Below are 26051 nucleotides of genomic sequence, written 5' to 3'. Positions count from 1 at the left end.
ATTAAGATCCCAGGGGGGTAACGGCGCGTGCACTGGCGGAGCCAGATGTCGCACCCCCTGGATGAAATTCCGCACCAAGGAATGAGTAGCCAAAGGCTTCTGAAAGAAGATGGCTAATGCTGAGACCTGACCCTTGATAGTACTCAAGGCCAGTTTCTGCTCAACCCCTTGTTGCAGAAAAGCCAATATTCGACTAATCGAATAAGACCGAGGACGGAACCCTAAAGGTTCACACCATGCAATGTAGGACTTCCATGTGCGATGATAAATCTTTCTGGAAGTCGCTTTCCTTGCTTCAACTAGAGTAGGAATAACTGAAGCTGACAAACCTTTGTCCTTCAGCCCTGGGTCTCAATAGCCAGGCCGTTAAAGCCAGCGATCGTAAAGCAGGATGGAAGATCGGTCCCTGAGACAGTAGATCCTCCCTGAGAGGAAGTCTCCATGGGACGTCCGCCACCAGTCTGACCATGTCGGCGTACCAAGCTCGACGAGGCCAGTCCGGAGCTACCAGGATTACTGGGATTCCTTCCTCCTCTACCCTGCGAAGAAGTCTTGGCAGTAACGCGAGAGGAGGGAAGGCATATATTAGCTGGTATTGCCCCCACGGGGCGATCAGTGCGTCTGCGGTTTCTGCTAGAGGATCGCGGGAGCGAGCCACGAATCTCTGAACTTTCCTGTTGAATCGTGATGCCAACAGATCCACATCCGGTGTGCCCCACCGTAGGCACAACTGGTGGAAAACGTCTGGATGGAGGGACCATTCCCCCTGATCCAGGGTCTGACGGCTGAGATAATCTGCCTGCCAATTCTCCACCCCCGGAATGAACACCGCAGAGATTGCTGGAACAAATCGTTCCGCCCAGCGAAGAATGCAAGCCACTTCTTTGGCCGCTCGGACACTCTTGGTGCCCCCCTGATGATTGACATAAGCCACGGCCGTGGCATTGTCCGACTGGATCCGAACCGGGCTGCCCTGGAGCTGCTCGGTCCAGTGAATCAGACAAAGTCTGATCGCTCTCAGTTCCAATACATTTATCGGTAATCTGGATTCTTCCGGGGACCAAAGTCCCTGGACAGATAACTGACCAAGAATTCCTCCCCATCCGGATAGACTGGCATCCGTGGTCACTATCGTCCAATATATTGGCAGAAAAGACTTTCCCTGGCTGAGCATTGGAGACCGAAGCCACCAAACCAGAGACTCTCTGGTCTGTTTGCTCAATCGTATCCGATTGTCCAGGGATTCCGGATTCCGATTCCATCTGAGAAGAATCTCTTGCTGAAGAATTCGGGTATGGGACTGGGCAAATGGGACTGCTTCGAATGAAGCCACCATCAACCCCAGAACCCTCATGCACGTCCGAAGGGAAGACCAGCTGTTGGACAGTAACAACTGGACTGCTGATTGAATCTTTCGAAGTTTCCCTACCGGAAGGAAAACTCTCGTCCTGACTGTGTCTAGAATTAGACCCAGATATTCGAGCCTCTGGGTGGGAACCAGAAATGACTTTTGCTGGTTCACCAGCCACCCGAATTCCTGTAAAGAAATCATAGTAATTTCTATGTTTTGTAGCAAGGTCTGAGGAGATTCTGCATGAAGCAGGAGATCGTCTAGGTAACCTAGAATCGATATACCTCTTTGGCGCAGAAGTGCCAACATTGGGGCCAACACCTTTGTGAAGACCCGCGGAGCCGTGGCGAGACCGAAAGGTAACGCCACAAACTGATAGTGGTTCTCCTCTACGGAAAAGCGTAGAAAACGCTGATGTCCTGCGAAAATGGGAATGTGAAGATAGGCGTCCTTGATGTCTATGGACGCTAGGACATCCCCTGGATGCAGGAAGGCTGCTACCGTGCGAATGGACTCCATTCTGAATCTTCTTATGTTGACGAAAGAATTGAGTGCTCTTAAGTCCAGAATTGGACGCACTTTGCCCTCTTTCCTGGGTATTGTAAACAGGTTTGAATAAAACCCTAGAAACCGTTCTGTCCAAGGAACGTGGACTACCACTCCTTGTTGTAGTAAATCTGTGACTGCTCTCCGCAGATCTTCTAAACGATCTGCGGATAGACGGATATTGGAAGGGAAGAATCGCGCCGGTGGGAGAGATCGAAACTCGATCTTGTACCCTGACCTTATGACTTCGCAAACCCATTTGTCCGGGATTCTGGAAAGCCATGGATCCGGGAACCGGCGAAGACGTCCCCCCACCCCAGTTATGGGTGGGGGCGCACCTTCAGGCTTTGGATGGTTTATCTTCGGGTCTGGAGGGGGCGGGCTTTTGCTTGCCCGACCACCGACCCCTGATGCCTCCTGCAGGAGCTTTGGAGGACTTAGTTTTTTCACCCGCTGGACGAAAAAACCTCTTGTGAGCAGAAAAAGAAGGCCCTCGTCTTTGACGAGTTCCTTTACCTTTAAAATTTTGCGGTAAAAAGGTGCTTTTTCCACCGGTGAGATCCTTAATGATCTCATCTAAGTTGGCTCCAAATAGACGCTCTCCTGAAAAGGGGATATTAGCCAATGCTTTTTTGGAACCTTGGTCGGCTATCCACCCTTTTAGCCACAGTGTACGCCTGAGAACCACTGCTGAGACTGATGCTCGCGCCATTAATGGAGTGGCGTCTAACGCCGCATCACATACAAACTGTAACCCCTGTATCATTTGTTCCAACAAATCTGATACCGCCTGAGGGACTTCTTCTAAGTCCCGGCGTAACCACTTGGTCCATTCAGTTACAGCCTGCGAAACCAGACCAATAGCAATTATTGGCCTGAAAGCTGATCCAATCAAGGAAAACATGGTGCGAGACATAGCTTCTATCTTGCGATCCACTGGATCTTTAAAAGACGGAGCGTCTTCTAAAGGAATAACCGTGGCTTTATTCAATCTAGCAATAGGTGAATCCACCACAGGTGGTTCTGTCCATTTCTTAATAAGGGTTTCCTCAAACGGATAACGCCTGTCAATGCGTTTGGAAATATTAAAAGTGCGTTTTGGCAGACGCCATTCTTCATCGATTGGATTGCCAAAACATTTGGGCAATGGAAAAACCTTTGCCACTTTGATACGCTTTTTAGTCCCAAAAGGGAACTCAGTTTCAGCTATTTCTGATGGAATACCCTGTAACCTTAAAGTCTCTTGAACAGATACAATGAGTGCGTTTACCAACGCTTCCTCTCGGGCTATGGCAGATGCCGAAACATCCTCCTCACTGTCTGAAGAGACAGGACCCGAGACACCAATACCAGATGAAGTACCTGCAACTGCAGAAATAGGCTCAGAGTCTGAATCCGAGGTTTCAGATAATAAGGGGTTAGGCGGGGGTCGCTTTCTTGCGCCCTGTCCCTGACAAGCCACTTCCACCCGGGACACAAAAGTTTCCATAATAGCTGACAAAGATTCAATTGTCAATGGGGTGCTGGAGGATCCCGCAGACCCCTCGAGGGGATCCGGAGGAGATACATGAGTGACAGGGTCCATGTTAATACAGGACACTTTGCCAGCAATAAACAAAAAAACTTTTTTTTTTTTTTTTTTGTGTGTCTCCCCCTAGCGCAATAGCGCCCCTCAGAGTACCTGCTTCTCGATCCCAGAGAGAGAGAGAGGGACCCCCAAGGCTCACCAACCGATGCAGTGCAGTTTCCAACAAACTGCAGCCAGCGTCTGTCTTACACAGACTGGAAGGAGCTGTTTGCTTTTTCCCGGGCAGAAGGCGTGGCTCCGCCCCCTGTGTACGCCTTCCGGCGTTCCCAGCCCTCCACGAGGAAGCTGGGCTCACAAAACATGGCCGCCCCCATAGAAGAGACATAAGACTCCAAAAACATGGCGGCCGACGTGACCTGAGGACATATATGTATTCGGTCTACGGCAAAATGGCGGCGGACCGCCGATATCGTCTTCCCAGCACATCCACCTGCACTCTGGTTCTCCTCTACCTGAGAGGTGACATATGGATCTACAGAGATACACTGCACATAAGGTAGGATTATACCTCCTATGTCTGCTGTAATGTTACAGTCTGCTGGGTAGAGTGTTAGCTCTTGAACCAAGTCCACTTCCCACAAACACATGCTGTATTACAAGGGGGACTTGTAAGTGTCAGATATATACTGACCATATATGGAGGGGCCCATAATATATACTGCCTCATAAATGAGGAAAAAAAGGGAACGTTTTACTCACCATACCGAACCGACAGGCACCCTCTCTTCATAATACCCTCTCCACCGGGGTGGGGGTTTGTGGACGCCTCGACTCTCTGGTCCTGGCGTCCAAGCGAGCTTTAACTCGCAAAGTCAGTCCCTTTACTGGGACTCCGTCGCGGCCGACTCAGCGCACTGGTCTGCACGCGCCTTTTAGGCAGAAACCGGGGTGACCACTGGATCTCACATCCAGCCCGTCGCCCGGCCCCGCATACTTACTTGAATATGTCGCGGCCGACCAAGCGCAATGCCTGGTCTGCACGCGCTCGTAGGCCGGCTGGGGTGACCACAAGTGTCGCCCAGTCCGGCATTTTTGCTTGAAGATCTCACAGGAAAAAAACACTGGAGAAAACTACCTAAAAAATGTCTTTTTCTTAAAGAAAAAAAGTCTTGCCAGGACCAAAAGATCCCAGCAAGGAGCTTAGGTCCTTACTCCTGACTAGACAGAAAAAAACTGATTCCCTGTAGCAGAGAGAGGGAGGATATACCCTCAGGGACTGCCCCCTAGGGTGGAGCCAGAACGTTTTGTCATTCTGCCTAGTCCTACTCCTGCGGAGACAACATAACCCAGCTCTTGAGAATCAAGAAGACTACGTCTGTCAATGAGCGATAGAGAAAAGTTTATCTTTACAGCAATTGAGACTTATTCAGAGGTCCACATGGGCTTTGCATTTTTTTTTTTTTTTTTTTTTAAATCAAGCAAGTTCTTTATTTCAGGAAAAAAAATGTAAGGTGTCCAGCATAAAGTGTATATATCCAAGTCACAAACAACGAATCTAACAAAATTATAAAATAACATTATATAAAAGAATCCTAGGCCTTCCACTAAAAAACAGTGATAAAGAATGCGTACATAGGGTACGTACTACCAAACCGAGGCAAGGTAAACAATAAAAAGTTACTCACACCTCCACTGATAGCCTGAAGTATTATAAAGAGAAGAAAAGGGAAACGTAAACAATATATTATCCTGGGATGCCCAGCCTACCAACCACTAGGTCCAGTCAACTCAATCCAGGAGTATCAAGCCAGAATGACCAAAGTTTCTAAAATTTATTGGGACAACCCCTATGTTGGTAGAGAAGGTGTTCAAACTGAAGCATATCTCCCACATTTGTAACCTGCCTATTCTTCCTAAGGGATGTGTGTCTACATTGAAGGTGGGCAGAACACCAACAGGGGGAAAACAGGAGCACAAGCAGTACGATGTACCTCAAAGTAGGAGCTGAGCAAGGCCAACTGATCATGTCCACATGGCTCTGCTTCTGTGCCAAGTGTGCTCAGAAAGATTCAGGAAGACCAGAGAACTGGAATGAATCATTAAGCATTTGCTTCTAAGACTTACATACCGTATTTTCCCGCGTATAAGACGACCCCCCTAATTTTCAAGTTAAAACATAGTTTTTGGGCTATACTCGCCGTATAAGACTACCCCCCTTCCGAAGCAAGGCAACACCATTGAAAAACATCAGATTTCTCATAGATCTCCAAGGTACCCCAAGTACTGTAATACATGTAATCTCTCATAATATCTCCAAGGTACCCTAAGTATAAGTATTACCAGTAGATGTAATCTCAAGACGCTGGCTGTGTGGGAATCCTGTACCGGTATACCGTATGTACTATAGCTTCGGCTACATACAGTATACTGCGCTGAGCCAATCACAGTGAGCGATGTATTCTATTATTGAATGCAAAGCCTGCTCGGAGAGGCAGAGTCAGAGAGGCGGGCTGATGTTACTCCGCCAATCCGAGCAGGCTTTGCATTCAATAATAGAATACATTGCTCTCCCCGATTGGCTCAGCGCGGTACACTGTATGTAGCCGAAGCTACAGTACATACGGTATACCAGTACAGGATTTCCTTACAGCCTTGAGAGATTACATCTACCGGTAATACTTATACTTAGGTTACCTTGGAGATATTATACTCGGCGTATAAGACGACCCCCCATTTTTTGGTGATTTTTTTGAGGTTCAAAAGTAGTCTTATACGCCAGAAAATACAGTAAATCAAAGGAGAAAACACAAGTTAGTATGGGCAGAGGAACACATTTAATGGAACTTTAATTTTAAGATTTACATATACAATAAGGAAGAGGATTCGCAATGACACCCGCACCCTACCTAATTTTGACACATCATTTCCTTTGAAGCTCGTACGTTTTTTGTTTTGTTAATACCACCCCAGGCCAGTTTTAAAAAGCAGCTCTAATTCTGACAATAAATCTAGAGCAGTCACTGGCAGTTGCTCCATGTTTGGAGTAACATCTACTCTTGATGTAGGCTTTCTCCAACAATCCAGCTTGTTCCAGTGCTCAGTTCTACTCCTTTGGAACATAGTACAAGAACCACCACATATTTTACAGCAAATACGAAAATCAGACTACAAGACAAGAAATAACATTTGTCTATTGTAAAAAAAGATAGGTTTGAACAGGCTCAACTATCATTCAACAATTCAGAAGTATCTCTGCCACCAAATACCTTCTACAGCCTCAGTTACTGAACGTGGCTACAACCAAACCATTTTAAAATGCTCGCTCTTCCACATTTTTTACTGTAATAAATACAGAGATTTGTCATTTTAAATGTATCCAAAAGCTAATATTTATAGTTTTGGATAGAGTAGTGAGAGAACACATTCACACTAAGGAAAATCACTGTTCTTGGGACAAGTGTCCCCACTGGAAGATTCACCAGATCTCTAAACATCTTTCATTCTGGCCTAGAGCTATTCATTCACCCACCATTATGCTTTAAGTAATGGTCTCCTATTTGGGATGTATGATAGCATAAAAACCTGAAACATGTTGCAACTGGCATTTTATCTTCAACCTATCAGTATGAGATTAGATAAATATATGGGTAATGTGGAAATGTTTATTAAACCCTTTCGTTGCCAGCTGTTTTTGCCCACGTTAAGATGCACATTTTAGCCTTAAACTCCCAAAAGATATGTTTTCTGAAAGCAGAAAATCTGAATAAAATGATGGTAGTTGTCATTTTTTTTTTTTAATGTCACATGATCTTCGAGCATGCTCATTTTTAGTAATACAATAAAGTAATTTTAGTGCACTAAATTTTTTGGCAATATAAAAAGAAGGTTATCAAAACAGTGATGAGACTAATTGGCACCAAAAAGGCCGAAATTATAACAAATTTAGTACCCAAAAATGTCCATAGGCGACTCTTTAAAAACCTTTACAGCTCCTTAGTTTTGAGCTAAAGCAGAACTAAAGGGCTCAGTACTCACCTAACAGTTCTGTGTCAGCATCTTCTGAGCGCTGGTTTTCAGGCCTCTTTAATACCCAGAGCGGGACGACGTCACTCCTGCACACGCACAGGCGTCTGTCATCCGGGCTCTCAGAGACTGGCCCGGTGATGTAAGCTGAGCTGCGCAGCTCAGTTTACATTGCTGGAGATGACCGCAAGCAGGAAAGGGGCATTTTATTGCAGAAGAGACAGAGCATGTCTCTTCTGCAATAAAAGTCTGCCTGATCACTGTTTCCTACAGCAGAACTTAAAGTTTAACTATGAATGATAGCTCTAAATTTTTTCTCTCACTCCGACCTGCTTGGCGATACCCAATATGTCTACAGCAATATGCAGGCACACCTGATGCATGCGTTTAAGGGGGGGCATGGGGCTTAAATTCACTTTTTTAAATTGTGTTACTTCACCAATCGAAATCAGCCATGCCCATCCTCGGCCAGCAGGAGGGTCAACGGAGCCTAGAATCAATAACAGGGGTAGCTGGGCGTGATAGTACTTTTGGTGGTGTGTGGAAGTAACCAGATGTCTTTACAGCTGCCTGAATCACCTCCAGCAGATAGCCGACAGTCAGCTTGACAGGTGAAACAGTTTCAGCTTGCTATAGTTTGTTTAAAAAGCCTGTCCTGCTACCTATGTAGGCCTTGCGTCAGTGGCATAGAAAGGGTTAAAATAAGCACGCCCTATTTAAACAACTTTAAAGAGAACTGCGGCAGCGGTTCCTGCTGAAAATCCTTCCTTATTAGAAAAGTAGCACAAACGCAGGACACTTGCCCGTTTCACGTCCAAACTTCTTTAACTTCAGAGTTTGCCTTTTAGCACCAGAGAGGATGTACTAAGCACATGAGCAAAGTAGAAGTTTTCTTTAATTCGTCTAGAAATCTCCACAGCATTTTAAGCATCAATATTGGGTTTTGTAACTTGTTGCAATGGCCTCACTAACCAATAAGGGAGCTTGAAGGTCAAAAGCGTATGAACATTTGCTAGTTGGAAGGGGAGGAGGGTGACTAAAAGGAAATGTACACACGGGGGAGGTATTATTAAGGAGCAGGTGAGGGCTTACTACTAGCGACAAACCGACACAAGAATAGAAGAGTGACATACTGTGGCTCTGAGAGGTCCATGTCGGAGACAGCTGGCACCACATTCATCAATGGAATATAAGGTGGCCTGACAGAAGAGCGCCCCCTCTGGATAACCTCTTGAACATACCTAGAGAACAATCTCACAGATTAGAATGCTTTCTAGATGTATGACTTACTACACCAACAGAAATCTCACATCTAAGGATTAAGTGAAATACAGAAAAAGTATGCACACCCTTTGACATTTTACACATTTTGTCATGTTACAACCAAAAACGTAAATGTATTTTATTGGGGTTTTATGTGATAGACCAACACAAAGTGGCACATAATTGTGAAGTAGAAGGAAAATAATAAATGGTTTTCAAAATTATTTACAAATAAATATCTTAAAAGTGTGGCGTATATTTGTATTCAGCCACCTTTACTCTGATACCCCTAACTAAAATGTAGTGGAACCAATTGCCTTTGGAAGTTACCTAATTAGTAAATAGAGTCCACCTGTGTGCAATTAAATCCCAGTATAAATACAGCTGTTCTGTGAAGCACTCAGAGGTTTGTTAGAGAACCTTAGTGAGCAAACAGCATCATGAAGGCCAAGGAACACACCAGACAGGTCAGGGATAAAGTTGTGGAGAAGTTTAGAGCAGGGTTAGGTTATAAAAAAAAAAAAAAAAAAATTTCCCAAGCTTTAAACATCTTACGGAGCGATGTTCAATCCATCATCGGAAAATGGAAAGAGTATGGCACCACTGCAACCCTACCAAGACATGGCCGTCCAAAATGAACTTTTTGGCCAAAAAGCAAAAGGCTACGTGTCGCGGAAAACTACCACTGTACATCACCCTGAACAGACCATACTTTTCTTCAGCAGGGACAGGGAAGCTGGTCAGAGTTGATGGGAAGATGGATGGACACAAATACAGGGTAATCTTAGAAGAAAACCTGTTCGAGTCTGCAAAAGACTTGAGATTGGGGCGGAGGTTCACCTTCCAGCAGGACAGCCACCTTAAACATACAGTCAGAGCAACAATGGAATGGTTTAGATCAAAGCATATTCATATCTTAGAATGGCCCAGTCAAAATCCAGACCTAAATCCAACTGAGAATATGAAAACCATTTATCATTTCACTTCCACTTCAAAATTATGTGCCACTTTGTGTTGGTCTATCATATAAAATCCAAATAAAATACATTTACTTTTTTGGTTGTAACATGACAAAATGTGGAAAATCTCAAGGGGTATGAATACTTTTTCAAGGCACTAAGTTCTTTAGAATGGGTTGAGTTTCCTGCAGCAACTGATTGCCAAACTGCCATCTATATGCAGCACAGACTCAGTACAAAAATACATCTTTATTGGCTTCTACTCTAAATAGGATTATTGAACTCACAATAAAAATACTTTTCTTGGAGTCCATTGAGGGACACAGGAAGTATTACACTTTCAGGTTATATTGCCAACTAATGGAGGATTGGACATATCCAAATCGCAAAACTACTGGAGGCCAGCCCAGGAAGCTGAGAGAGAACAAGATTCAGATCCCATGGAGTCACAGGGGAACAGACAGGAGGAGCCACATGGGGAACTCCCTATACAAAGGTCCTAATGAAGGATTGAAAAACCAGAAAGGGCAGAAACATGATCGGATAGTGCTGAATATCAAACGCTGTTCCCAGATGTAGGAAGCAGATTTGTTCCACTGAGAAACCTGGAAACTCCAAGACACACACCAAGTGAGGTATGCCTTCCATGCCCTTGCAGGAAATAGACTTCCTAGCTTTTAATATCACAGGAATCACCAAATCAGGGTTGCCCTGGTCTCTCAGAACCTGGGCTTTAACAGTCATGCTATTAAAGTGGGAGACCGTGAAGCAGGATGGTTAACCAGTCATTAAATCAACAGATCTAAAAACTGGCCCACAGCGCTTCATTCAGGAGTCTTATCAAGCCAACATACTAGATTTGGGGAAAAAACACACTATTAAAAAACAAAAACACATTTACCCCAATTTTATTGTATAATGTGAAACATGATGTTATGCCGTGTAAATATATACCCAACATGTTACACTTAGATTGGTGACAAACTACAGTACTTAAAAAATCTCCATAGGCAACGCTTTAAACGCCTTTACAGGTTACCTGTGTTTAGAGTTAGAGGTCTAGCGCTAGAATTATTGCTCGCACTCTAATGTTCACACTGATACCTCATATGTGTGGTGTGAATAATACCAATTACATACGCGTGCATGACTTACGTATGCGTTGGCTTCTGCACGCGAGCACGGAGGGATGGAGGAACTTTAAAATATGAGATTTTTGACCTACCGTAAAATCCATTTCTCTGATGTTCATTGACTGGGACAGCTCTTTATCTTCATGACCATAGGGTTATACTGCCCCCTACAGGAGTAGGACACTAGGCAGAAAAAAAAGCTTGAGCACACCTATGGGGCAGTCCCTGGGGGTATACTTCCACTTCCTGCTATAGGTATTCAGTTTTGTAACAACCAGTGTCAGAAGAAAAAACCCAACTCCAAAGAGGGGCGGGTGCTGTGTCCATCAATGATCATCAGAGAAATGGATTTTATGGCAAGTCAAAAATCCAATTTTCTCTTTCGTTAATTGATGGACACATTTCTTCATCTTCATGACCGTAGTGACATCCCAAAGCAGTGTCAAACATGAGGGGTGGGAACAGCAGAAACCAACTTCCCCCAGGCTAAACATAGCCAACCAGGTAACTTGGAGCTCAACTAATAACTGGAGCTCACCTGAAAAAAAACACCCTCAAAGAGGAAAAGTCCTCTAAATAGCAGCCTGCAAAACTTTGCGGCCAAAAGAAGCATCCGCACATGCCAACACATCCACTTTATAAAATTTTTCTTAGTGTGTACAGACGTCCAGGTGGCCGCCTTGCAAACCTGCACCACTGACGCTAGATGATGGAAGGCCCAGGAGGCAGTAAGCTCCCTGACAGGGAAAGGAGGAACCTGACCCCTAATAGAATAAACCTGAACCACACACAGTCTGTCTGATCCAGCTGGAAATGGTTGCAGCAGAAGCAGCCAGCCTCTTGCGAGGTTCACCTGTAAGGACAAATAGTGAGTCTGAATTCCGAAACTACGTAGCTGCCAGGTACACCCTAATGCCCGAACCACATCCAGGAAATGCAAGGCAACTTCCTTAGGATGCTTAGGCTTGGGACACAGAGAGGGCAACACAATGTCTTCATTCATGAAAATCGGAGACGGCCTTTGACAGGAACAGTGGACATGGCCAATGAACCACTAGGTAAGGTGGACAAGATAGCGCCACCAGCTCAGACACCCTGAACGCAGAAGTAATAGCCACCAAAAAGGCCACTTTCTGGGACAACGTAAGCAGGGGAATCTCCCGAATATTTTCAAAGGGAGGTTTCTGGAGAACTGACGACACCAAATTGAGGTCCCACGGCGGCAATGGAGACCACACAGGGGGAACCAAGTGTCTCACTCCCTGGTGAAAGGTACGCGCTGAGTGTGTGGCCAATGGACGTTGAAAGAAAATCGCCAAGGCCAAAACCTGGCCTTTGATGGTACTCAAGGCCAGACGCTGCTTGACCCCTCACTGGAGGAAGGCCAAGATCCGAGTCACCGCAGGGATTCACACCACGCAATGTAGGTTTTCCGGGAAGATTTACAAATCATACTTGGAAGTAGATTTTCTAGCCGATTCAGACAACCCTCTATACTTCAGCACCTTGCATTCAACAGCCAAGCCGTGAAAGCAAGTGACTGTAAAGCAAGATGGAAGATCGGTCCTTGGGACAGCAAATCTTTCCTGAGAGGAAGTCTCCAGGGAGCATTGGCGACCAGCCGTATCAGATCGGCGTACCAAGACCGGCGAGGCCAGTCTGGAGCCACTATGGGATGAGCTAAATCCTTTTTTCCTCGATCCTGTGTAGGAGTCTCAGCAGAAGCTTGAGAGGAGGAAATGCATATATCAGACGATGCTGACTCCAAGGAGCCACTAAGGCGTCTGTGGCGTCGGTAGAGGATCCCGAGACCATGACACAAACCAGTGACCATTCTCCTTGGTCTAATTCCTGTCAACCGAGATATAGTCCGCCTGTCAATTTTCTACTCCTGGAATGTACACAGCAGAGAGATCTGGAACGAACTGTTCTGCCCACCTTAGAATGCCGGATATTTCCTGAGCCGCCAGAACACTTCTTGTGCCCCCTTTGTGATTGACATAGGCCACGTCCGTGGCATTGTCCGATTGGATCCGTACCGGACACCCCTGGAGACAACTTGTCCAATGATCCAGACAAAGTCTGATCGCTCGGAGCTCCAGTACATTGATCAGTAGCCTGGACTCTTCCAGAGTCCAGACCCCCTGAGCACACACTGTGCCGAGGACGTCTCCCTACCTGGATAGGTTGGCATCCATGGTAACAACCGTCCAGTACAGGGGAAGAAATTATTTTCCCAGAAGTGCCGGAGAGTGAAACCACCAAACCAGAGACCCCCCTTGTGTTCCCGCTCAACAAGATCAGATTGTCCAGAGACTGAGGATCCTTGTTCCACTTCACCAGAATCTCCTTTTGCAGAGATATCGTATGGAACTGTGCAAACGGGACCGCCTCAAAAGGTAGACACCATCATGCAAGCCCACAGAGATGACTGGACAGCAGAAGCGGAATTGCCTCCTGCAACTTGTGAAGTTTTTCCAGAGGAAGAAACACTTTGGCCGAGGCCAAGTCAAGAGTCAGACCCAGATAGTCCAGGCTTGTGGACAGGACTAGAGCAGACTTCTGAAGATTCAGAAACCAACCGAACTCCCTCAGCGTTTGCAGAGTAATCCCCAAGTTGGCCAACAGAGTAGTCGAAGACTCTGCTCGCAAGAGCAGATCGTTCAGGTACTCCAGTATCGCAATTCCCCGCTGACGCAGTAATGCTAGAACCGAGTACAATACTTTTGTGAAGACCCAGGAGCGAAAGCGAAAGAGACCAAAGAGTAACACCACAAATTGATAATGCTCCTCGCGCCCACGGCAAAGCAGAGGAAGTGCTGATGGGCAACACATATGGGGATGTGAAGGTAGGCGTCCTTGATGTCGATGGAGGCGCCACCACTGTGCGAAAGGATTCCATGCAGAACTTCTGTACCGACACAAAGCAGTTTAGCGCCTTGAGGTCCAGAATTGGACACACCTTGCCCTCCTTTCTGGGAACCGTAAACAGGTTTGAGTAAAAACCGGAAAAATCACACCTTGAAGTAACAAGTCTTGCTTAGCCCCATTGAGATCCTTTAAGCGATCTGGGGATATGTGCAGGTTGGAAGGGAAGAACCTTTCCAAGGGATATGAACTAAACTATCTTGTAGCTGGAGCGAATTACTTTGTGGACCCACTTACCCTTGGAAGCCTGAGGAAGAAGAGTACTCTTTCCCCCCCCGTGAGGCTTTTGATGATGTCATCCAAGGAAGCTCCAAACATGCGATCCCGCACACATGGAAGTTCGGACAAAGCCTTCTTAGAAGTCTGGTCCGCAGACCAGCATTTCAGCCAGATCATGCGCCGCAGGACCACTGCTGAGTCAAGAAATTAGGGGAGCAGCATCCAAAGAAGCGCACAGACGAACTGTAGCCCTTGGACCAACTGATCCGTCAGCTCCACAAAAGCAGGAGGGAGCTGTTTCTTCTCTAGGTCCCAGCGTAAAATGTTGGTCCATTCAGTCATAGCTTGTGACACCAGGGTGATGGTAAACACCAGCCTAAGTGCCGACCCAGCCACAGTGAACATATAGCCGGTCAAGGCCTCCGACCTCCTATCAGCCAGATCTGAGAAGACCGGGGACTCTTTAACCGGTATTACAGTGGCTTTATTCAACCTGGAAACCAGGAAGTCCACTACAGGAGGTACCGACTATTTTTTAAAGAGGGACTGCTAATAAGGGTACCGCATTGCATAGGTGTGATTTGGGGACCCCCCACTGATTTGAGACAATATCATCAAAGAAGGCGGGAAAGGGGAATACCCTCGCCGTTTTGGAGGACCTGTGGGTGCCAAAGGTGACCCGCACCTCTGATACTGCGTTATTCGCATCTTCCATATGTATGGTTTCTCGCATCAATACAATCAGTGCATCCACTAGCGCCTTTTCATGTGCGGCTAGATCAACCTCACTATCCGAGCACGCAGGGTGCACACCCCAAAGGATAACTTGCGTCTGCCGAATCAGACTCTGGAGCAGAGGAGTCAGAAGAAGCAGTTGAAGGCGGGGCAGGGGTGGCTTTTTGCAAGCCATTTGCCCAGGAACAAATCTATTTTAGACACCAAGGACTCCAGGACCGCCTTCACTGCAGATAGTTGTTGGGCCACGGAGGGCCCCACAGCCTCAGAGGGGGTCAGGTGGTGAAACATGCTCTATTGACTCCAAGAATGAAGAGGGGAACCCACAAAAAAGTGTAAAACACTGCAAAAGGGATACCCCACTACGCTGTGGCATTACAAGGCCCAGCACAGAGCACTACCACTGCAATAGCAGGAAGAGGGAGAGAAAGTCCCACAAAGGCACTCAGCACACCGATCAGGCACTCTCAGCCTGAATGATCTGCACACCATGCGGCGATCAGGAAGAGTAACATTGCTGTATCAGCATTAGAGGCCGACCGCTGAATCACTGTCTATCTGACTCCCAAAACATGTCCGCCGCTATTTATAATGGGAAACCATAGGAAAATGGCCGTCGAGGCTACACTAACATGGCCGCCAATCTGGAGCACATAAGGCCACAAGAAAATGGCGGCCCCACGCAGGACCCTGGAGAACTAAAAATGACCCCAAAAGGAAGGGGGGTCCTGGCAGTCGCCCCCCACCAGGCCCACCATCTCAGGGAAGGGCCCACGTCCACCCCAAAACTCACCATGGGTAGAAGGGTGACAGCTACTTACCACACCAGTAACAGGGTGGGCACAGCTCCGGACAGGACACCACTCCATCATAATGTGGGTGCTGTCGGCCAGGAGGAAACGCTGCGACTCAGGCCGAAGCCAGTTCGTTTGCGTCCTCATGAGAGGTTTAACTCGTAGGCCTGCCCCCGTCCAGTGGAGCTATGTTCTGGTCAACCTAGCGCAGAGCTGCGGTCTGCACGCGTTTGCTGGCAGTCCGGCACTTGATTGAAGATTCTCACAGGAACAAAATTAATAAGTAGGAAAAAATTCCATTAAAAAAAATAAATTGCAAAGACCAAAGATCCCAGCAGTGAACTAGGTCCTTACTCCTCTCTAGGCAGAAAAAAATGGAAAACCTATAGCAGGAAATGGGAGTATACCCCCAGGGACTGCACCATAGGCGTGCTCAAGCTTTTTTCTCTGCCTAGTGTCCAACTCCTGTAGGGGGCAGTATAACCCCACAGTCATGAAGATGAAGAGCTGTGTCCGTCAATGAAAGAGAAATGGGATTTTTGTACTTACCCTAAAATCCCATTTCTCTGAGTTCATCGACGGACAAAGCGCACCATATATCATAACTACTGGGTTATATTGCCTCCTCCAGGAGTAGGACTAGGCAGAACAAAAAACACCTGGCTACGCCCATGGGCCGTCCTCAGCTTGGTATACACCCCCCCCCCCCTCTCTGCTCTAGGTAATCAGTTTAGTAGCAAGCAGTATTAGACGTATCAGAACGTGAGAGGGGTGGGTGCTGTGTCCGTCGAATTTAGAAAGATTTATTTTACGGTAAGTAAAAAAATCCCATTTTCTCTTTCGTTCATCAACTGACACAGCACTCCATAAAACTTAACTACTGGGATGTTCAAATGCAGTGCCAAAAGGAAAATGAGGGGTGGGGAAAATAACCCAAGGCTCAACATAAGAGCCTTTAACCAGGACACAGGAGTCTTAACCGGGTCACAGGAGCCCCCTCTGAAAATAAAAGTTTAAAGAAAAACACCCCTCAAGAGGGAACAGCCCCTCTTAAACAGCAGCCTGCAAAACTTTGCGGCCAAAAGAAGCATCCGCAGATGCCAAAGTATCTACTTTATAGAATTTTGTGAAGGGATGCACCATCGACCAAGTGGCCGCCTTGCAAAATTGCGATATTGAAGCCTGATGACGGAAGGCCCAAGAAGCACTCAGAGCCTGAGTAGAATGCGTCACGACAGGGAAAGGTGGAACCTGACCTTTAATGGAATAGGCCTGAGTCATCGTCTGTCTGATCCATCTGGAGATGGTAGCCGAAGAAGGGGCCAGCCCTTTTCTTGGTCCGTCCGCAACCACAAAAAGCGAGTCTGACCTCCGAAAAGACTCAGTAGCTGCCAGATACACCCGAATCGCACGAGACACATCCAAGGTATGCAAAGAAAATTCCTTGGGATGAGCCGGCTTGGGACACAAGGAAGGCAATACAATGTCCTTACTTATATGGAAGTCAGAAACAACTTTGGGCAGGAATGATGGACAGGGACAAAACCACTTCATCCCTATGAACCACTAAATAGGGACTGCGACAGGATAATGCTGCCAATTCCGACACCTTCGGGCCAAGGTAATAGGCACCAAGAATGTAACCTTCTGGGACAACGTAGGCAAGGGAATCTCCCGAATATTCTCAAAAGGAGGTTTCTGGAGAACAGAAAGTACTACATTAAATCCCATGGCAGCAAAAAAGATTGTACAGGTGGAGCCACATGTTGAACCCCCTGAATAAAGGTACAAACTAAAGAGTGCATGGCTAGGGGTTGCTGAAAGAAGATTGCCAGGGCAGACACCTGGCTGGCCCTTGATGGTACTCAAGGCCAACTTCTGATCAACGCCCTGTTGAAGAAAGAATAAGATCCGAGCCACAGAAAAGGATCGAGGATGAGCGCCAATCGGCTCACACTAAGAAATGTACGCTTTCCACAGCGATGGTATATCTTGCTGGAAGATGACTTCCTCACCTTCTCCATAGTAGGGATCACTGATCCAGATAGACCTCTATATCCCTCAGTACCTGGCTTTCAATAGCTAAGCCATTAAAACCAGCAACTGTAAAGGAGGATGGTGGATTAGCCCTTGGGACAATTGGTCTTCTCTGAGAGGAAGACCCAAGGGACATTTATGGCCACCAGACTGATTGGAAGATCCTCGAATTGCAGAAGAAGCCTGAGTCGAGGATGATACTGGCCTTACCATGGCCCTTGGATGCCTGCAGCATCTGCCAGAGGAACCCGTGATCTAGCCATGAACCTCGGTATCCTCCTGTGGAGCCAAACCTGCTAAAGAAGCTGTGCAAACAGAAGTGTCTTGGTGGTGGATACCACCAGACTCAGAACCTGTATGCAAAACGGGAGAGAGAACTATCTGTGTGACAGCAGCCGGTGAATCACGCCTGTGGTTCCTGAAGTTTGTCCAGAGGAAGGAGCAGAATTAGAATCAGTCCTAGGTAAATCAATTCCCTAGACAGGGATAGGGGGAGACCTTAGGTATTTCGGACATCACCTGAACCTTTGCAGGAATTAAATCCGCACAAGGAAATTCAGGACCTAAAAAACCTGAAAAGGACAAGCTTTGTCCCGCTTTCTGGGTACCCCCAAAATAATAATTTCGTGGATCTCCCTGACGTTCATGAAGGAGGTCAATGAGGCCGGAAACCAGCGAAGATGTCCCCCGACCCCAATAATGGGTGAGGGTAGACTTTCATGCTGAAGGGGTCTTGTCTGTGGGTCTGGAGAAGCTAGCTCTAGGCTTACCAGACCAAGGATGCTTGGAACCTCCCGGAGAAGATTTGAAGGATCTATTTCTCTTATTCTCTGCCCCAGAAGCACAACATTTTCTATGTGCTGAGAAGGAGGACCCCGTTTGCGACGAGGCTCCTTCCCTTTCCTAGGCTATGGTAGGAAAGTACTCTTCCCCCCATGACACCCTTAATGATGTCCTCCAGGGTAGCCCCAAACAGGTGATTGCCTTGAAAGGGCAGATCAATGAGAGCTTTCTTAGAGGCTTGGTCTGCGGACCAATTTTTACGCCACAGCACGCGCCTAATCACCACCGCTGAAAAAGTTTGGACAGCACAGGAGCTGTATCCAAAGCTGTATCACATAAATTGCAGCCCATGGACCAACTGGTCTGCTAAATGAACATAAGCAGTGGGGACCTGCTCACTCCCCAGGCCTTGGCACAAAAGCTTGGCCCATTCGGTTAGGGTCTGAGACACCAAGGCTGAGGCAAAAACTGGCTGCAATGTCAAACCAGCCATAGTAAACATGCTGTGTGCCACAGCCTCCGCTTTCCTGTCAGCCGGGTCCTTAAAAGATGGGGATTCCTCTACTGGGATCATGGTTGCTTTGTTCAACCTGGAAACAGGAGGGTCCACCAATGGTGGACTAGTCGACTTTTTTAACCACTTCTGGACCGGAAGGTTTTCCCCCAAAATGACCAGGCCATTTTTTTTTTCGATACGGCACTGCGTTACTTCAACTGACAATTACGTGGTTGTGCAACGCTGTACCCTAATAAAATTGATGTCCTTTCTTTCCCACAAATAGAGCTTTCTTTTGATGGTATTTGATCACCTGTGTGATTTTTTTTTTTTTGCGCTATAAACAAAAAGAAGGGCGACAATTCTGAAAAAATATATATATTTTTACTTTCTGCTATATAACATTCCCAATAAAAAAAAATAAAAATCCAATTTTTTCATCATTTTAGGCCAATTTGTATTCTGCTACATATTTTTGGTAAAAAAAATTCCAAAAAGTCTATGTTGAATGATTTGCGCAAAAGTTATTGCATCTGAAAACTAGGGGAAAGATGTAATTTATTTTTTTACTAGTAATGGTGGCGATCAGTGATTTTGAACGGGACTGCAAGAGTGCGGCGGACAGAATCTGACCTATAAAAGACATTTTTGACACTTTTGTGGGGACCAGTGACATTACTACAGTAATCAGTGCTAAAAATATGGACGACATCAGGCTCACAGTCAGATGAGACAAACTGAGCAGGGAAAGGCAGGGGATGCTACTTCCTTGGCCTTTGCCCACATGCCACTTCCACCCGGGACACTAAGGATTGCAGGACCACCGTCAGTGCAACCATGGGAAGCTGGGGTTCCAAGGGACCTGCCACCTCCACGAGGGGGTCAGTGGGGGAGATATAACTCTGAGGCTCCATAAGGAAAGGAGGACCTTGCAGTACAAAAACTATCTTTTGGAAATACTAAAGGATCCCACCAAGGTTCAAGGTACCTATCAGCAGAGAGAGAGATAACAGGGACCCCCAAGGACTCACCCTACTGATCGAAGGCGTGCCGAAAATTCGGACCCAGCATCACCATGGACGCCATCCCTCTTCATATGTCCCAGGCACAGGAAGAGGAAACTGAAGAGGAGCTTTAGCATCCCCACGAGGCTTCATTGTCTCCAGGACTAAGGGAAAATGGCCCCCCGTGTCATCTGGCTACACAAACATGGCCACCAGCTGGAGAACAGCCAGACTAAGGGAAAATAGCCCACGTGACATTGGGCTGCACAAACATGGCCACCAACCGGAGACCAGACAGACTAAGGGAAAATGGCCGCCATCAGCTACAGCATGCTGCCAGGAACTTCCCTGTGCCCTCTGCAAGGGGACCCCCTCCTGATAAGACACACGTTAGGGGAGACTCCGCTGCGCACTCTAGACCGGTCTCTGCACTGGGACCCCCCTGCACTATACTCACACTGCAAACAGTGGGGCATGCACCTAAGGGTCTCCTACACTGGGACCACTCCAGACTACCAGGGCAGGACACACACTATCCCAGGATCCTTACAGAGTGGGGACAGTGGGGGAGACCCCAGGGGTCTCCACAGCATCCTTTGTCCTGGGACCCCCACCAAACTCCAGGTCCAGATAGAGGGGAAAAGGAGTGGGGGAAGCCCAGCTCACTGAGGGATTGTTCAAGGAAGGAAGTGGGAGGAGGTACAACTGTCCCTGGAGGTTACCCACGTCCACCCCAAAAAAAAAACGCCAAAAAGGGGAGAGGGGGAACTTTACTTACCCTTCCATGATGCGGGTAATGCTCCAGACAGAATCCTCGCCACCGAAGTGGGGGAGCTGTCTGCCAAGTGACCGCTGCAACTCAGACCCAAGCCCGGTCATATGCGACCCTGTGAGACGTTTAACTCGCGGGCCAGCCTTTGGTCTATAAGGCTTTGTCGCGGTCGACCTAGCGTGTAGCTGTGGTCTTCACGCGATCACTGGCTTTTTTTTGGGGGGGGGGGGGGGAACCACTGGATCTAGATTATCCAGCTCATTGCCCAGCCCGCCACTTGATTGTAGATCTTCCAAGAGAAAAAACAAAAAAGATGAAAGGAAGAAGAAAAAACCATTGCTAGGACCAGAGATCCCAGCCGGGAGCCTAGGTCCTTACTCCTGACTAGACAGATTAAAACTTATTACCATGGGAAGTAGCTAGGTGTTTTTTGTTCTGCCTAGTCCTACTCCTGGAGGAGGCAATATAACCTAGTAGGTATGATTTATGGAGTGATGTATCCATCGATGAACGAAAAAGAAAACAGGTTTTCCTTATTTATTTTATTTTTACACTGTCCCGTTAATTTTTTTTTTTATCATCACTTTTATTCCTATCACAAGGAATGTAAACATCCCTTGTAACAGAAATAAGGAGGACCCCAAATCACTTTGCTACCTTTAAAAGCAAAAGACCAAAAAAACATTATTTAGGCAGATAAACATGGTATAGCATTATGGTTATGTTATTCGATGCAGACAGACACAGTTAAATTTAGCCTGGACTTCTGGGCTGTAAAATGCTAAAACAAAAAGCGGTCATAGCATCTTGGTGGTGTCTGTGTGTGTTGGAGGAATTTTGAGGTGCACTGTTTGTAGCCAGTAGGTCCGTAAGGTGTATGTAGAGATGCACTGAAATTTCGGAGCCAAAACATATCGCCTGAAAATGGTGCTATCAGCATTTTGCCTGCAAGACAAAAGGCTGCTGATAATGGTGCATATTACCATGATTTTACCACGATTTTAATGTGCTTATGGTTTTTTTTTTCATGTAACTCAAAAACCGCATTAAAAACGTGCATTCACGTGTGCATTCTTGATACATTCTTGCTGTGATTTCAATGCATTTCAACAGGGAGGTGCGTTTTTTTTAACTGACTAAGAATGCAGCAAGCAGGATTTTTAACACAACGGAAGCGCAACAGACCAGTGTGAAAACATACATACAATTTAAAGGGTTACATTCTTAAACCTTTCTTGTGCTAAAGGTGCCAATAATTGCCGACTATTCATATTCAGGATATTAAAAAGTAGAATAGAATACAATTCTATACAAAAATTATATATTTTTTAAAAACTGGCATTTTCGGTTTTGGTTTTCCACTAGGTGCAACCGGCATTTTCGGAGCACCTATAGTTTTATGTATAGGACATGAAAGATTGGAACCACGGTCAAGTTTTGATTTACCCGGTCTTTGGGTACTGATGGCTTTTGTCACTGAAGATATGCTAAAAAAAAAAATACAGACATTGCTCCAATGACAACTGTCTGAGGAGAGTCCCCCTCAGTTTGCAGAGCCTCTCACCTGTGTCTTTGAGACAGAAAGTAAAGTGAAATTAAATAAATTAAAAAAAATATATATATATTTTAACTTGTGAGTGATGCCATAGCACGCAGTACTGGAACTGCTGCAAACCCCCAATAGCTGCTTGTAGCACTATTTGGAAATCATTTCAGTTAAATTCACATAAGTATGGAACAGTGGGACAAATACCTAAAGATCATCTGTCATAAGTGAGGGAGAGGATACTGCCGCTGTTGATTACCTTCTGACCTGAAACTTATACAGACCAGGAAAAGCAGTAGTTCTTTCCTGCATACCTTTTCTGGGTCTGTGATTTATTGAACTAGAGCCACTAGGTTACTGTGACTGCCAGGCAAGTAGCATGATCAGAAAGTCAGCAATGGCAGCCTCTTTGCAATCCTTAGAACAAGCAGCACAACCAGGAAAGAGATAGAAGACAACATATATACTATATTGTTTCATACCTTTGCTTCACTTGCATTTTTCCAGCTTTTCTCTCCTCCTCTTCCAGCCTCCTGCGTGCTTCTTCCAGCTGTGTCAGCGGATTGGGGGCAGGGTTGGGCGGCATGGTGGGATCTTGCACGAAAGGGTGAGAGGGCTGAACCACATTGCGGAGTTGGGCAGTGACCCACGGGTGGACGGCACCCGGCCGCTCGATTGAAAGTGGTCTAGGCACATCATGGGCAGGCTGCTTCTTGGCACCTGACGAACTGCGGGTGTAAACACAGGAGTCAGCTGGGACATTTACAACAAACTACACGTATGTAATAAGCATGTTCCACTACGCTCTCTGCCCCATTTATCTTTTGTCTAAAAGAAAAAATGTACTTTTACAAATCCTATTAAACCCACTCACAGAGCCATTACATTGCTGAACATTTTCAACAGTTTCTTCAGACTCTGAATTTTTACCAACATTAACCAGCTTCAGCTGCAGCCTGTCTATCCTCAGCTCCAACAGCCTGCAATGGGGAGACTGACCTTAAAGTGGATGTAAGGTCAGAAGATTTTTTATCCTAACCACTTCCGGACCGGTAGGTTTTAAGCCCTAATGACCAGGCGATTTTTTTGTCATACGGCAGTGTGTTACTTTAATTGCACGGACACGTGACACTGTACCCAAATAAAATTGATGTCCTTTTTCCCCCACAAATAGAGCTTTCCTTTGGTGGTATTTGATCACCTCTGCAGTTTTTTTTTTTGCACTCTAAAAAAAGAGCGACAATTCTGAAATAAATACAAACATTGTTTACTTTCTGCTACAAAACACAGCCAATAAAAAAAAAAAAAAAAAATTAAAAATCAAATTTTTTCATAATTTTAGGCTAATATGAATTCTGCCACATTTTTGGTAAAAAGAAATCCCAATAAGTGTATTTTGATTCGTTTGCGCAAAAGTTATCGCGTCTACAAACTAGGGGATAGATTTATGGCATTTTTATTTGTGTTTTTTACCAGTAATGGTGGAGATCAGCGATTTTTAGCTAGACTGCGACACTGCGGCGGACAGATCGGACACCTGACACTTGAGGGGACCAGTGACATAACTACAGTATTCGCTAAAAATATGCAGTTACTGTACTGTTGACAGTGGCAGGGAAGGGGTTAACCACAGGGGTGCTCAGAGGGTTAAGTGTGTCCCTATTGGGTGTTAATTGTGTGGGGGGTGGACTCACTAAATGAACAGAGATCTGTGTTCCTGAATAGCAGGCACACAGGTTCTCTGTGTTAATCTGTGACAGAACGGCGGTCTGCCTTGTTTACATATGCAGACCGCTGTTCTGTCTCTATGGGGATTGATCGCAGGTGGCCAGCGGACATCGCATCCATCGAACGCTGACTGACCCCCCCTCTGGCCAATCAGAGCATGCCGCTTCGCGTAACAGAGCCAACCTGCCGCAGTATATGTGCGGCGGCCGGTCGGCAAATGATTAGTGCATTCTAGGCATGAAAGATAAAAAGCCTCCTGTGTTCAGTAGCCCCCTTCAGCTCCCCTAATACATACCTGAGCCCCCTCTCGATCCAGCGATGTTGCAGGAGACACTTGGCTGCCCTAGACTCATTAGCTGAGATGGCAGTGTGGGGCCATTGGCTCCCGCTGCGGTCAATCAAATTTAGTGAGCCAATGAGGAAAGGGGGGGGGGGGGGGGGCAGGCCACAGCTTTGTGTCTTAATAGACACAGGGAGCTGCGGCTCGGGTGTCCCCATAGCAAACTGCTTGATGTGGGGGCACTCAACAGGAGGGACGCAAAATTCATTCCTAACCAATCTGTTCAGAGAGTTATGCATGGTAATCATGGTAATCGAGTAGTTGTCAGGGCTCCTAGCAGCAGGTACATACACAGCAAGGAGCTAAGCTGCCGGGGATGTGTGCGCATGAGAGTGGTATGCTGCTGGGATCTGAACCACTAAAAATACGGCTGCACACAGCTAATATGCTGCAGATTTTGCCTCCGGAGCCATTATTTTTTTTTTTTGTCAACTGAGCTATTTGCTGATGTTGCTGGCACTGTCACAGATCAGGCTAACACACCCAACACAGTGACACGGATTGCAAGGCTAGATAGGAGATGTGGTATAGGCATTGGGGGTGTGAGTACTGAGGGGGTTCACAATGGCCTGTTTAGGAGAATTCATTACCCCAATAGTAACAGAAAGTTGATAGTGAAACGTGTGAATTTTTCCGACAGGCCAAAAACATTTCTATAGAAAAGAGGAACGTATACTTATCCTTTTAGGAAATATATAAACTCTATTCTATGACTCTCAAAACAGTAAACATAGGTATTTCAGTTGTGAAATTAGCTGTGGGTCTGCAGCTTCACTTTAAGGACAACCCTCTAATTGTTGCCTAAAAATTACTTTATGACCTATGAAAGGGGTTTACGAATACTACAATTCATCCTTTGGCTACCTGGCTCCTGAGATCCCTCTGCCCTAGTTTATAACCAACAGCATAATAGAGAGGCATTCTCTCACCTATGGACGGATTTTTTATGTCTGCTTATCTCTTTCTCTCCTTCCATTATCCACTGCATGATTTTCTGGTTTCTCTCTGCGTCCTCGGGCACAACTGGCATTTCATAGCTGGCACTTTCGAGCTTCCCGGAATCCACTTTCTTAGCATTCCTTTTGGCAAGCATACTTACTTTTCCGCTGTAATGGGGGAAAAAAAAAAAATCCAGCCATGAAGTCAGACGAATATTAACCCCATCACAATAGGAGAATTCTCACATGCAGCTTTCATGTGAGGTTTAGGCAGGCTGCATCTGCGACCCATGTCGGCTTGGAGTCTTACACAAAAATGGAACAACTGTGACCTGTAGCCCTACAGAGAAGACACTTCTTTTGCTGTGACTTGCAGTCTCACTAATGGACATTCTTCTACAACCTGTAGTCCTACAGGGGGCCTGCACTGCCGGAGAACATAAAATCCCGGATGGCCGACACTAATGTGCTCTGTTCAACTTGTGATATCACCAGGTCATACTCTGTGCATGCAGCCTGGCCAGACTAGAACAAACACAGGGGGCAGAGAGGAGCTCTCTGTATCCTGCACCGTTTGGTGAACTAAGCCTCTAGCTCTTAGCCTGGCCCAGGAGGCCATACAGTGAAAAAGCACAAAAGAGATGTAAAGCGCAATCTTCACCTATCGTTGTGGGCTCTGTCTCCATGATTTACTGATTTTAGTGCCGATCTTGTGAATTTTGAAGATAAAATGCTCCACAGTGGCTGCAGCTTCAGAGGTCATTTGCTGCTTATTAATATCTGAATGTTTAAGGCTGCATTCACATGTCAGCGTATGGATCGCGAGCAGAATCGCTGCGATTCCGCCCACGATCCGGAAATCATTGCAAATCGCGGGACGCCTGTGCGTTGCCCGTGATTTGCAATAGCACCCCAAACGCTGAGCGAT

At 46.3% G+C, this 26051-nt stretch overlaps 1 protein-coding gene across 3 annotated transcripts in view; it reads right to left on the bottom strand.

Moving 5' to 3' along the window:
- AXIN1 (axin 1) overlaps nt 1-26051 on the bottom strand; it is a 221098-nt gene that overhangs the window by 5907 nt on the left and 189140 nt on the right. For 2 of the 3 annotated variants that reach the window (XM_082260004.1, XM_082260003.1), the window contains 3 exons: nt 25115-25291; nt 22600-22845; nt 8582-8689 (listed from right to left, as the gene is read on the bottom strand). In XM_082260004.1, the coding sequence (XP_082116130.1) occupies nt 8582-8689; nt 22600-22845; nt 25115-25291 (531 nt within the window). The remainder of the gene's footprint in view (nt 1-8581; nt 8690-22599; nt 22846-25114; nt 25292-26051) is intronic. The other variant, XM_082260005.1, reaches the window with a different exon arrangement.

Source organism: Pelophylax lessonae (genome assembly GCF_965119305.1).
Source record: "Pelophylax lessonae genome assembly, chromosome: 6".
Lineage (NCBI taxonomy): Eukaryota > Metazoa > Chordata > Amphibia > Anura > Ranidae > Pelophylax > Pelophylax lessonae.
The sequence above is the reverse complement of the archived record's forward strand: the minus strand, read 5'-3'. Positions and strand labels throughout refer to the sequence as shown.